The following is a 14,927-nucleotide window of genomic DNA, read 5'->3' as shown; positions in this document are numbered from 1 at the left end:
GTTTGTCTCTCTCTCTCTCTCTCTCTGGTAGGAGTTGGGAGGTCTGAGTGACTTTGGGCCTAGCACAGGCCCAGTTAAACCCAGATTAGGCATCTACTTCTCATCTTCCTTTCAGAAATAATTCTATATCTAATATTTTCCAGATTACTTTTAAGGATTCTAATTTCTATAGTAATCATTTTTATAAGATTTCTATATTTGTACTGAGCTAGGAATTTCTCTTTGATGGCTCATGTCTTTCATTATCCCGCTTAAATCTCTCCCTTTCTTCCCTCTCTATCTCTTTCTATCTCTTTCTCCTTCCTTGCCTCCCTTCTCCCTTCCCATCTTATGCACACAAAAACAGTATGCTTCTTTATCAGATTTTAGCCTACTAGGCACTCAGCCACTGCTGACATTCTTCTGGGTTAAGAGGCGTTGGTTCCTGTTAAAATGAAAAGGGCCTGGAATGGGTGACCCCCTTGAGGAATTAGCATTATGCACTAACACCATAGATGGCAATGGAAGGAAAACTATTCAAAATCCCAGCAGGAATGATACCTTGTGAAATAAGTTTTCATTAGAGGAGGAGAGGGAGAAAAAGCCCTGCATGGCACTTTGAGTATGCCCTCCCAGTACCCGTGTTAAACAGTTAGAAGATAACAGGAGGGGAGAGGAGGGAGGCATAAGAGGTAGCAATCAGGTACATGGAAAGGAGTGCAAGTGGCCATAAGTCTGTAAGGTAAGGTGGGGAGGTACCATCCACAGTACTGTACAATTTTGCCCAAGGCCAGATCCAACCTCCGTTTTCCCCCAAGGCCTAGTTTCTCATAGGTTCACAGTAAGTTCAGCATTAGGAGAATTTGCTTTCTTCAGAACACTATGGCACATTTAGTGTTCTGCAGCAAGGAAGATTTAATGTGCCCTCCTAATTTCCTAACTCATTCCTAGCTAATCTTTCCTTATTATAATGATAATAACAACAGTAGTGATGTAGCAATTCTCTACTTGGGCCTGTTCTAATGACTCATGATGGCCTAGAAATGACCCCAGAAATTACAGCAGTTAAATGCAGGCTGAGGAAGGTCCTACCAGAATGGACAGACTGTGAGAATAGGTCTGAGGCCCTTTGAAATACTATAAATTGAGCTAAGTGCCAAGAGGTTTATCACCTGAAGGTTAAAAATAAAATAAATGAAAAGTTTTGGGGGGGGGGGTTTACGAGGGTTTTTGTCTGGTGGATGAGAGGAACATAACCCATAAATTTGTTGATTAAGGAGTGGAAAAGTGGGGACTGCCTCACCAGAAACAAGTCTCATCTCAAATGCCACCTATTCCAGGAAGCCCTTCATGGTCCCCCCAGTTGCCGGTACCTTCACCAGGGATTACCTTCCATCTACCCTGTAGGGATCTTGTTATCTACATATTGTCTCTTCCTGAGTAAGCTCTTGAGGTTGTGGACTATTTTTGCTTTAGTGTACAAAGTGTTGAACTTGAGTCAGGAAGACCCAAAGTCAAATAATACCTCGAACTCTTAGCTTAGACTTTGAGTAAGTGATTTCATTTCTTTTAGCCTCATTTCCCTCACCTCTAAAGTGAAGATAATAAAAGCATCTGCTTCACAGGATCAAATTTGCTCTGCAAACTCTAAATGACTATATAAATGTTAGCGCTTTTTTGTAATTGCATTCCTAGCACTTAACACAATATTTCACACTATTAAGTGCTTAATAAATGATTATTGACTAACAGATCTTTGAAACCAGGGATCTTTTGAAGATTTGAGGTAAGAAATAACTGTAAAAGTAATACATATTAGATGTCACTTTGTGAAGCTTTACAGTTACAAAGAGTTTGGGGATACACTATTATCGTCTGAGATTGATATTGGGGAGATTCAAATCCATTACATACTAGTTCTAGAAATCTATTTAAGGATTCCATAGGATTTTCCTCTAATCATAACTGAAGTAGCCACTTTTAAAATTCTCTATTGAATGTCAAGATACTGCCAGATGTTCCTTTAAAAGAGTTTGATGTTGTTAATAATAAATACATCAGTACTGGCAAGTGATATTCATCTAATAAAGAACCTGCTTACAAGGCTCAAGGGGCCAGGGCACTGCACCCACCATTGGTCCACTAAGAAGTCCATTCACCTGGTTCAGATCAGGTCCCACCCTAAGAGAGCCTGACCTTATGGAAAAATGATCGTTCTTTTTCTCACAGGCTTTGGCTTGCTATGTTCCTTCATCCTGGCATTAATTATACCTTTGGCTAAGGCTCAATTCTAGGTTCTTCCCAATAGGTTGCATAGGAAGGTATAAAATGAACAGTATGAATCATATATGAAATAGATATATTTCCTACAGACACAAAAATAAAAAAAAACTTAAAATACTGAAAAAAACTTAAGTAATTTGTAACAAAACCATCATCACAGTTGGCTGGGAGGCTGTGTCATAAACATCAGAACATGAAGTGGGTTTATGAGACTACCAATAAGGCATTCCAGATTTCACCTTGGTTCTGCAACAGAGATAATAAGGCTGGCCAGGAGAAGGGCTCATTCTTCTGTCAGTGGTTAATTTTTGTAAGAAGAAACTCCTCTGGCCTCTAGTTAGCAACACCCAATGTACTAAGGACCTCCAGATGTATCAGACTCACAAGCTAACCTTCAAGTCTAGGCACGTCGATCTACAGGTTGAAGTTTAGTATCCTACTTAGGAATGGAGACACAAATATGGAAAAGACAGCCAGGACTCAGTGGCATGCACCTAATCAAGGCCCCTTGGTCTCTCTAACAGCTGGAAGTGGTTACCATTCTGCCAGAGTGGAAAGGGCCAGGTTCCTCCACCCCTCACTGGAAGTCTCAGAGTTACCTGATGCCACCTGGAGGGAGCAGGAAAAGTGTGCTAAGGGTGGACTCAGTGCCTTTTAAAAAGCTCACTGAGAGATCAGCCCTTCCTCCTTCGTGGTCAATGCCATCTGAGGCAGTGTCGACAGTCTTTCCTGCTTCAGCCTTCAATGCAGTGAAGGAAGGTGCAAGACACAACTGTGAGCTTGCAGCATCATCCTGAAGCCCTAAGACTGCTCAGCACCACGTCTGCCACATGACAGAGGGGAACATCCTGTGTTTAGCATTCCCAAAGCACCCAAGTACTGAGCCAACATACACCTGGTCAGCTGGAAAAGCAGAGGTGAGCTCTGTAAAGCTCCCAGTTACATTCACAAGGGAATTTTAACTCAGTGCTGCTGCTTCAGCACAGGAGTAACTACATTGATAAAATTATGATTTCATTGACATATTTTATCACCAGTGCCACAAACCCACTCCAACTGCCTCTAAGTCAGGGCAAGAATCTCCTGAAATATTCCCATGATTTTGCAGGAATGGCTTCAAACAAATAATGGAGTGGTCATCATAAAACTGAAAATGTCTTCGGCTTAAGTTTTTTTTTCCTCCTCCCACACTGGAGATATCTGAAATTAATACTGCAAAGCAAATCACCTTTGGGTGAAGACTAAAGAGAATAAGTAAACCACATTCTTGAAGTTCAAAGTAGCACACATCAAGACGACAAGTCAGTAAAAGTAATTTGCACCTCAGGCTTTCTTAAAGAGATATATTTTAACTTATTTGATTTTTCAGGGATATCTGGATTGGCAAGAGATATAAAGACTAATCTAAAAGGTCTTTTCCATCTCTAAGTGCTAAAATTTAAAAAAATAAGAAAGGAAAATTCACAAATTTTTCAAAAGTTAATATAATAATAACAACAGCAATAGCAAAGTTAACATCTATCTAACACTTACTATGTGCCAAGCATTCTAAGTACAATAATTATTTCATTTGATGCATTTGAACAGTTGTGGAAGGCGGGTACTATTATCATTTAAAGGCAGGATTTAAAGACAAGGATCAGAGGCGAACCGTTCATTGACTTGCCCTGGGTCACATAGTTCATAACTATCCAAGGCTGGATGTGAATTCAGGTCTTTTTGACTGCAGATTCAGTGTTCTATCCACTATGCCACCCAGTTGCATAAATTTTGTTTATTTTCTCATTGATTAAACTATTTATTTAAATCATAATGTGGTCACTTAATAGCAAAGTCTTTTGTTATCTCTAGGAAAATGAAAGTTTTTAGGCACTGTTAAGGATTATTAAGGGTTCCCCTGAACCTGTCTTCTTGAGTTCTCATATTTTCCAGAAACACTGGACCCAGAGCATGCAGGAGTCCCTGAATGTGCCAAGCATGAAGCCTGCCCCCTACCCAGTAGCTGATATAATGTGTTGATTGCACCCCAGACTGGATTCTCTGTGCATCCTTGGAAGGCAAGACAGGTGCTAGCCAGTCTGTGACAGGCTGGGAAACTGCTTGTGTAGCTGGGTCCCTTGCAGATAAACTGAACCTCTTATCTTCACAGTCTAGCAATTCCAAAGGAAAAAGAATGCAGCTTCCCCATCACCTTGCTCCTCCCCACCTGTACTGCATCTTTGCCCTCCCATGCAATGCCCCTCTAGGTGGAGATTCTGATATCTCCTCCTTCCTTTGTCTTGCTGTCATAAAGATGCAAACATCTATAAGAACTGTGAACTCTTTGCTCTGGCTTTGAGTCAACATGCATGTTCATTTCTCTTGCAATAAACCTAGTTTTCATGTAAGTTTTGTGAAGTTGTGATTATCTGTTGACAGCACAAGCACCTAAATGCATGCATTAAGCATAGGACAAGTGGGCCAGCACACCCAAGAGAACATTCCCCCTGATCTGAGGGGCACATCTGGCCCATAACCTATGCACAACTATGTGAGAATTTGCTATGTATAAGGCACTATGCTGTGCACACAGTGAAAAAAAACATGGCATGTTTCTTTCTGTATGCATACAGAATAGTGCCTTGTACACAGCAGGCCCTCACACAGAAGTACATGGACAATGAGTCAGGTTGTGCCCTTCGGGAAAGGGCCAGCGAAGACGCTATGCTCCTTAGCTAACATGCTTTGGATATAGTAATGTTTCCAGAGGCAAGAATATAATCCTTAAGTATAGTAAACACCACAAATCCAGACTGCAGCAACGCTGCAAAGCTAAAGCTAACGTGTTATTCTTTCTTCTTTCGTACCTTTCCTCTTTCTTTTTCTATTATTTCTGAGGTGGACGCATGCCACCTGATACACCGTAAGGTGAGAAGTGCATCACGTTTTCCAGCTGCTAATGTATTCTCACTTCACTCTACTGTCCCTTCTATCCCACACTGATAAGAGATGGAAGGGCTGCCCGAAAAGATCTTTTCCATCTCTAAAAGCTACACTTCTAGACATTTAGAGAGCACATCTTAGGACCTGAATGAAAGAACATCATTTCTGGCAGGGCATAGCTTACTAGCTTTAAAAGGAAGCACTGGATAGTGAACCAGTCTTAAAGTCAAGAAGCACTATCTGAGTGATCATAGGTAAGTCACTCCAACTCTCAATGCCCCAGGAAAGCTTCCAAGGCCATAAAATACAGGAGGTGCCAAAAGTCTTGGCTGCATTTTAAAATATTAAATGGCCCTAAGACTTTTGAAACATTCTACAGAGGAGTTTCCACATTGGAAATTCTCACACTGATGAAATCACAGGTCTGAACAAAAACCTAACCTACCAGAAAATGGAATATTAGCTTACACAACTGGAAAATTTAGTAAATTATAAAGCACAAAAAAAAATTGTAAAAAATTTCACAGACCAAAAAAAAATGCCAACATATTTTACAGCAATTCTACTCAGAACTTGTATGTTAGGGTCAGAAAGATTAAATTTCTCAGAACATGATGTCAACTGAATTAAAAATAGGCCATAGTTGGGGGGGGGGGGCCTAGGTGGGACAGTGAGTAGAGTGCTGGCCCTGGAGTCAGGAGGACCTTAGTTCGGATCCAGCCTCAGACACTTAATACACACAAACAAAAAACCTAGTCGTGTGACCTTGGGCAAGTTACTTAAACCCAATTGCCCTCCAAAAAGCAAAAAAAAAAAAAAAAAAAAAGAAATAGGCTATAGTCTTCATTCTTTTTTGGGGGGTGGGAGAAAAAAAAAGAAAATACATGATTTTGTTGTATATTTGAAAGGAATAGCAAATTGCAATTAGTAGATCTGCAATTTCCATGTACAATCATCTTTTTTATTGTATTGTGTTATGGAAATACTTGTTTTATTCCATTAATTAAAAATAAAATTTTTAAAAATAATAAAAAATTTTAAATCCCATGAAGAAGTCTAAATTATTTAACAAGTACTTCATAACATATTAAAATAAAATACTATTGAAATAGCAGAATTTAGTTACATCTGAATTAATATTTCTTAAATAGAAAGTCTTATATAATTTTTCAAGAAGTGAAATTAAATCAAATTGTCATGGAGAATAAAAAACTGAAGCCTTCAGAAAATGTTTAATTGGCCTCTCAAAGTCACCCTTATGCTATAAATATTTTATACTTAATTGGACTGATTGAGTGTATAAAGCCTCAAACCCAAAGGAGACATTAAATATGAAAATTAGAAATTCTTTTAAACAAAGGAAATGGCTTGATTATTCTTATTTTCTCTTTACCCTCAAGAAGAGGAAAAAAGTGAGGGAACAAGAAGACCTCCCAATAGTCAGAAAATCACTATCTGAAGGAAGTGATTTTTAATGGATCCACCATCAGAAAGTCTGCAATAGGTCTATCTACTCATACTTAGTTATATTTTATCAGTTCCTATGATGACCAGTATTGAATTCAGAAAACTAATGGTGAAATAATATTTGTCTTCTCAAAAGAAAGTTGACAAACAACAGGTATAGAATAAGGGGCTAGTTGTCAGGCATGGAAAACATTTTAGTTTGCTTTATTTAATTGTACTTTTTTTCAAGAGTGGTTGAAAGGAAGATCTTTAGGAACTGATTGATGTAAAAAAAATCAACAAAACATTAAAAAATTAATTTAGCAGTCTTCTCAACCCAAAAGCATGTTGGCTGTTTGGTGTTCTTGGACAAAGATCAAGGGAATGATACTTTCCCCTCCCCCTACACTAACCTAATTTCTTCTTCTAAATAATATTTTTTTTTGTCAATCTTGGACTTCATAATAAATCTAAGTTTTTTCAAAATATCAGCAAAAGAGCAAGATCTCTTCTACATCACACTGACTGTTTGATTAAGTTCCTTGAGGACAAGGACTGTCTTTTTTCCTCTTTTTCTATCTCCATTGCTTAACATAGTGCCTGACACATAGTGGGTGTTTAATCAATATTTATTTAATTGAGTTGATTGACTACAGATACTATATTAGCACAACAGAGTGTGGGATGTGGAATTAGGAAGACATGAATTCAAATCCAGTCTCAGATACTTATTAGTTGTGTGACTCTGGGTCACTTGCTAACCACTCTGAAACTCCAGTTTCCTCATTTGTAAAATGGGAACACTGCCCAGAATTGTTGTGAGCACAAAAGGAGATGATAGTTATAAAGTGGTTTGCAAATCTTAAGTGCTATATAGCTACTCATTATTAATACTATTATGCTTATTGACTGATTACCTCTTACAAAAGCTCAAAGGAAGACTGAAGAACATCTAGTCTAACTGAATCCTTTCACAGTTGAAGAAACTGAGTCCCAAAGAGGCTGACTTTCCCAAAGTGAAAGCTATTAAGTCTATTCTTCTTGAAGCCAAGGACCGCATATCATTCATCTTGGTAACATTATAATACCTGTATATGTTCACAGATGGCTCTCACTTTATGAAAGCAGACTTCCACAGACTTAAAGCAATTTGTACATAATAAGAATTTGCCTTGACTCATCCATAAGCCAAATATAAAAGGCACACACAAAATAATACCTTTACACAAGTTATAAAAAGTATAAAATGCACACATATGAAGTGCTGTATCACGATAAGAGAATTATAAAATGAAAGGCAAAGCCAATGACAAATTGTGCACAGAACTGTACAGAAAAGATAGAACAGGTGTGCAGCATGTTTCTCTTTCCCCACCCATGGCATTTAGCCTTCATCACTGGCAGCTGGTTGCCTATACAACTTTTTTTTAATGAAACCATCAAGAGATGTTTGGACATTGGCTTGTATATCATATCTGATGACAGGAAACAATATTGCCTCAACTAAAAATCTTGATGTATTTGTATCCCTCTTTTCAGTACAAGAAAATAAATTCATTCAAATGACAAAATGCTTCTGCCCAGTGTTTCCCTGTGAACCTTCTGCATTCCACCTTGGGTTGCAAAGCTTCCCTTTCTTCTTCTGCTATCTAGCAGGTCAAAAAGACCCTCACTCCTCAGTTCTTCTTGGGACTCAACTCCTCCACATCATTTTCATTCACTTCTAGCTCTAATTCCTGTACTAATTTTACACACTTGTAACTTCTTTGAAAGTTTCATCTTTGTCAGATCCACAAAACTTAGAAATGAACTACAGGAACATTTTTTTTCAAACTCTCTTAATACATATTTCTGTTACATTTTACTACACCTTCCATAATTCTCTATAGAAACTCAAATTTGCATAATTCAAATTTATGTAAATGAGAACTATCTATTCTAAGAGTACAAGAGATTTCTAGTGAATGAGTGAATCAACAAATGAATAAATGAAGTGAAATACCTGGAAGTTTGGTTTCTGATTCTTGGTTCAGGTTTCTTTCTGGCTCCAAAAGGAGCTGGAATTGAATTAGAAATGCTGTTCTTTCCTTGTCCAACCTTCCTCGGATCCCTTTCTCTAATTCTCTTTCCATTCACTCAGTCTTCTGCCCCTCTTTGCCATGGAGAAGTTCAGTCCCATCAGGGGAGGTGGTGGAGTGGAACAGCCTTAAGGAACACTTAAGGAAGGACTGACCAACCCCCATAAGGTTAAGGAGGAATGTACATATCTTTCTCCAATCTCCCTCTGCATTTCTCCATATCTTCATGTATCAGCAAACCTTAAATTGGGTCAGTTATAAGCCTGAAGAAAGTATCCAGGAATTTCCATAGTCTAATTCCCATTCCATTCGCCTTCCTGACCACTGAACAGTCAGTCATGGATACAAGGGAAGCAGCCAAGAGACAGAAAAAGAGTTAGGAAGTGGCTGTGGGCTGATAATCTCAGATTCCCTTGAAAAGAAGTAAAGGGGATAGAGGGGAAGGAGGAGGCAGGCTAATATATCACAGGGGCACACCTGTTCCTTGAGGGAACTCAAATCCCATCTACTGGACTCATTCTTCAAATCAAGAAGAGAAAGAAGGGTGAATATATCTTATAGTATTTCTCAATAATTCTCCTTTCCTCAACACTATTCCCATCTAAACTAGAATTTTATTTACAGTATTACACATCTATTCTAATGTGGTAAAGGGGTGGGTGAGGGAGAAGCAATGGCCTCAGTTCTCTTTCAGTAAGTGTGAGAAGGAAGATGAGATAAGTGGGGCAAAGAAAGAGAAAACAACCTAATAAAAGAAAGTCCTGGATCTATAGCTCTATCAAGAAATTGTCTCCAATGCTCGTAGAAACACCGAAGCTGTTAGGAATAACAAACAAACAGAAAAAGATCAAACCATTCACAAAGCTGTCAACACTAATATAATTAAATACGAAAAGGGCTATGAGAAACTTGAAAGAAATTCACGTCACCTCCAGTCACCGATGAGAAAAAGAAAACATGAGTGGTAATAAAAGTACTTTAAAATAAACGTATTCTTTAAAGAGAAAGGAAAAACATCGAGGCAGAGGAAGTAATGAGCTAAAGTTAGTGAAGCCTGATAAATATGCTTCATTAGACAGGCTCTATTCCACACAAGTGAAAGATGGGTCACTGGAGGCAGGAAATCATTTGAAGAAATTGCTGTATTTGAAAGGCAGGTAAAATATAGGAGGACCATGGAATAGGGAAATGAAAAATATTGCAATCATTTTTCAGAAAGGAAGGTTAAAGGAAGCACAAAAATGTTCAAACTCATGAGCTTGAGTTCAGCTCCCTAATGCAAAGGAAAGTGCTATAACTGCTCTTAAGGAGATAGGAGCTGGTTTTAAGAACGAACAAAGGGATTTTTTGCCAATGTCTTGAGAAAATTACTGAAGGAAAGAGAAAACATTCCTTAATAAGATTTTCTTTTACAAATAAAAAAATTACTAATCAGGTACAGATAAAAATTAATAAGATAATATCAGCAGGGAGTAGGGTTGTTAAAATGCCAAGAAGAATGTAAATTCAGAGCCACTCCTAAAATCTCATTTTCCCTTGGAGTTTAAATTTTTCCTGACTATGCTGAAACTCCAGTGTTCTGAAAATAAGAATTATAGAATATTAGAATTGGAAAGAACTTTAGAGATCATCTCATCTTACCCCATGTAGAAATAGCCACTACAGCATGGCTTACAGGGACATGGGAGGTCGTCCAGCTCATAAACGAAGCCTTCTAAGCACAAGGATCTTACCACTTAGTAAGGTAACTGAGTTCATCGTTGGACAGCATTTTGTCCACTCCTGACCACAGCAAAGTTGCCAGATGGTCATATTTGAATATATGATAGTGACTTAAGCCTGACTCAATAAATCTTGTCTCTTGATGATATGATAACAAGAGTACTCTTTCATTGTAGAGTCTCTTTAATATTGTTGCGACCCTTTTGGAAGTCAGTAAAGCCTAGAGAACCTTCTCAGAATATTGCTTTTAAGTGCATAAATTAAGCTGCAGAGGACTTTCAAAGGAAACTAATTATATTGAAATACAATAATATATGTGTATGTGGTTTTATAAATGTATATATACACACATATATATATACATATACTTAAATGCAAATATACACACATAAAGTTTATAGACCCTAAATTAAGAATCCCTGCACCACAATGGCTAATTTGAAAAACTTCAATTTCAGCTGTGGTATCATCTCATTGATGATATGCTATCTTTCTTTGTTAAAGAGAAGTAACTAACTTGAGATAAGTTACTGAGATATGAAGTTGACAACAGACAGCCAAAAAGGAAGGAGAAAGAAGTCTCCTAGAAAAGCCCACTTTGAATAAATGAAGCTTAGCAGTATGAAAATATTGTAGATGAACAGAAAATAAAGACCGTGAGAAATGATGGGAGTGTGGTCCACATCCAATCATCATAAACACTTGTTTTTATACATAGTGAGTTTTGTAAATTGCATAGAAAAAAAAGAATACTTTTATTTCCCCAGTTAATGAATTCCTTTTGGGCCCTAACTTTGTTTTCCCGCTTTGGGGATCAATTCTTAATTCTACTTTGCTACATTCTGTGGTTTTGTTTAATTTATGAATCAACATTTCAAAGAACCAACCTTGGTACATCTTAGAAACTAAAGAACTGATTTTCCCCCAGCGTACAAAATGCACATTCATTATCAAAATTGTTACCTATGATGACATGCATGTCAAGTTTTGCCAAATGCTTTGCAGTAGAAAAACCAATTCCAGAGAGCCCTCCAGTCACTACAGCAACGTTTCCATGTTGTGAAGAAAAAGCTGTATGGGAAAAAAATACAGGTAAATCCTCATTAGAGTGCCATCAGATATTTTGGGGAACATAAACAAAATACAACCTTAAACTGGTAACTATCAGAAAAGCCTCTCTCCGGGAGATGCTAGACCGCTGAATATATAGAAATACGTCAAATTCCCATAAGTCTTTAAGGCCAGAGACCGTGAGACTCTCTTTCCCAAAACTGCATGGTGAGGAGATATTTGGACCTTTCCAAAGGTTGGAGGTCCTTGGAAAACCAGCAGTAAGAAAAAATGGCATTAGGAATAGAAGCTCATTTTTCCAAAGCCCACAGGGTTATGCCAAGGCCAGCCCTTCTGAGGAAAGTAAAGAGTACCCAAAGGCTCTAAGCTACAATACTCACTCATGAAGGTAACTGACAGAGTCCCTCTGCCAGGGTGTGTGTGTACACTCATGTGTGTGTGTGTGTGTGTGTGTGTGTGTGTGTGTGTGTGTGTGTGTAAGAGTGAACAAAGGCAGAAGAGGCAAAGACTCACTCATCTAAAGCCAAGGCCCAGAGGCCCAGTGTACATAATGTGACTATTGCGGACACTGAACATTTTTGCCTGCTATTACGTGGAGGTAGTGGCCAAGAACAGAGCTCTTTCCTTCTCTTTTCTTTCACACACATTTGCAAGAAGGCCTCAGTCACTTTTTGGTGGGTGTAGTGATTAACCCTGCTTGATTTAATCTTTTATAATTTGAATTTTCCTTTTATTTCAAGTAAATGACTTTTTGTGTCCCCTGATTACTCTAGTAAAGAAAAGTATCTTTGGGGACCTACGAGCTATGGTTTTAAGCAGATGATGTCCCAAAGAATGGTATGAACCCAATGTCTTTGGAGGGAGGGGAGGTAGCACTTGAGACAGGTCCATGCAGCTGCTGCAACAACCATGCCACCACCTCAGGAGAATCAGCATTTCAGATTACTCATACAGCATTACAAAAATGCACAGTGAATATAAATAATGAACAAGCATTTATTAAATGCCTACTGTGTGCCCAGAACTATGGTGGCACTGGGAATACAATAGAAAAAAAAATGAAATTGCCTGTCTTCCACGAGCTTGTACCCTGCTGGAGGAAACAGCATGTGCTATGTTTCAGCAAATACAAAGTCACAGGGTGGAGCAGTTAGGGGAATTGGGAAAGGATTCATGTAGAAGGTGGTATTTGAGCTGAATTTTGAAGGAAACAAAGATTCTCCAGCAGACAGAGAGGTGAGGAAAGGGCACATTTCAGACAGGAGAGACTGCCAGAGCAAAGTCATTATACATGTAACCACGTATAAATCGTCCATGGAAGACCAGAAAAGGTCAATCATATATCAAGAAAAAGAGAAGTAAATAAACCTCTGAGACATTCAAAGAACCAAAGAAAGGATAATTGTATATTGGGTGGGTGCCCTTGGGAAGATTTATGAAAATGAGTGAGGACACAGGAGGGAAAAGCATGGAATGTTGGTGATCTGTGGTCAAAAACACAAAGATGAGATTACAGATCCATCTGAGTGTTTATTTAACTGTAATAGGTGCTGCTTAAATCTGATCTGAGGGAGCCAAGATGGCAGAATACAGGAGGCGGCCTAGCTGAACCCTCCCAACATTTCCTTCCAAATAACTTTAAAATGACTCCTCAAATCAAATTTTGGAGCAGCAGAGCCAACAAAGGTCAGAGTGAGCCATTTTCTCAGCCTAAGACTACTTAGGGGGTTGGCAGAAGAAGACTGGCAGGGTAGAAGATGGCCCAGAGGGTGTGGAAGGGGCACCAGTGGCAGGCCTTGGAGGTAGCCAGGACAGCAGCAACAGCAGCAGCTTTAGGTGTTCTCCATCTGGAGATACAGTCAGGAGGTTAGATAAGTGGTCAGAAACAGATTACAGGGGACCCAGTGCGATCACTGGGCACAGCGGGCACTGACTGGCACCTCTACGGCCCATATTGTTTTGGCCCTAGTTCCAAGGCAGAAAACAGTGACTATGGTCTGTCACAAGAGAATATGAGAGGAGAGCATACAATTGTGGCTGTGGGAGAACAAAGGACCTGAGCACAGTTCCAGGGCAAAGGTGACTGCAAAGCTTGCAGCTGTATGGGAGCAGAGGCCATTCCTGGAGCACAGACCAAGAGAGGGCAGTGACCACATCTCTCTCCAGATAACATCACCTTGGAAACACCAATAACTTGCAGACCCACAGAACTAACTCTGAAAACAGAAGCATGATTAACCTTGATGCCTGGAACGGTGGCTTCCCACGCCGAGGTGAGCTGAAGTCTAATTTTAACACAAAGTTCAAAGTCAAGAACTAAGCTGGAAGAATGAGCAAACAAAAATACGAGAATAAATTGAACATAAAAAGCTACTATAGTGGAAGGGAAGACCAAGACATGAACTCAGAAAAAGACAACACTGTGAAAACAGTTATAAACATAACCCAACAACAATTCCTGGAAGAGTTAAAGAAAGAGATAAGAATGTTAGAAGAAATATTGGGAAAAGAAATGAGTGATGCAAGAAAATTATGAAAAGAAAATTAACGGCTTGGTAAAAAAAAAAGACACAAAAATATTGAAGAAAAAAACATTTTAAAATACAACACTGGCCTGATGGTAAAATTGGCACAAATAATATCCTAAGGAAAAAAAGTCCCTAAAAAGCAGAATTAACCAAATGTAAAAAGAGGTACGATAGCTCACTGAAAATAGCTATTGCTTAAAAATTAGAATTGGCCAAGTGGAAACTAATGACCACAGGAGACATCAAGAAACAATAAAACAAACTCAAAAGAATGAAAAAAAGAACAAAATGTAAAATATCTCACTAGAAAAATGATGGACAAAATAGATTGAAGAAAGATAATTTAAGAATTATTGGACTACTTGAAAACTATGATTAAAAAAGTAAAAGAGCCTAGACATCATCTTTCAAGAAATTATGAAGGAAAATTGCCCTGATATCCTAGAACCAGAGGGTAAAACAGAAATAGAAAGAATCTACCCATCACCTCCAGAAAGAGATTCCAAAATGAAAACTCACAGGAACATTATAATCAAATTCCAAAGCTCCCAGGTCGAGGCAAAAATATTTCAAGCAGCCAGAAAGAAATAATTCAAATATCATGAAGCCAAAGTGAGGATAGCACAAGATTTAGCAGTTTCTGCACTAAAGTACTGGAGGGCTTGGAATATGATATTCTAGAGGGGAAAGAATCTAGGATTACAACCAAAAATCATCTACCCAGCAAAACAGGGTGTAATCTCTTTTTTCTGAGGGAGGGAATGGACATTTAATGAAACAGAGAATTTTCAAGCATTCCTGATTTAAAAAAAAACAGGACTGAATAGACAATTGGACATTCAAAAACAAGACTCAAGAGAAACATAAAAAGGAAAACATGAAGGGATAATCATAAGAG

At 38.4% G+C, this 14,927-nt stretch overlaps 1 protein-coding gene across 6 annotated transcripts in view; it reads right to left on the bottom strand.

Moving 5' to 3' along the window:
* The window catches only part of DHRSX (dehydrogenase/reductase X-linked), a 474,397-nt gene that overhangs the window by 374,022 nt on the left and 85,448 nt on the right, over positions 1–14,927 (bottom strand). For all 6 annotated transcript variants that reach the window (XM_069072875.1, XM_069072877.1, XM_069072878.1 and 3 more), the window contains exon 2: positions 11,394–11,501. In XM_069072875.1, coding sequence (XP_068928976.1) covers positions 11,394–11,501 — 108 coding nt within the window. The remainder of the gene's footprint in view (positions 1–11,393; positions 11,502–14,927) is intronic.

This window comes from Petaurus breviceps, unplaced genomic scaffold (assembly GCF_028583685.1).
Source record: "Petaurus breviceps papuanus isolate PSGF00001 unplaced genomic scaffold, PetGlider_PUasm1.0 90849, whole genome shotgun sequence".
Lineage (NCBI taxonomy): Eukaryota > Metazoa > Chordata > Mammalia > Diprotodontia > Petauridae > Petaurus > Petaurus breviceps.
Note: the sequence above shows the minus strand (reverse complement) of the source record. Positions and strands in the feature narration are given on the sequence as shown.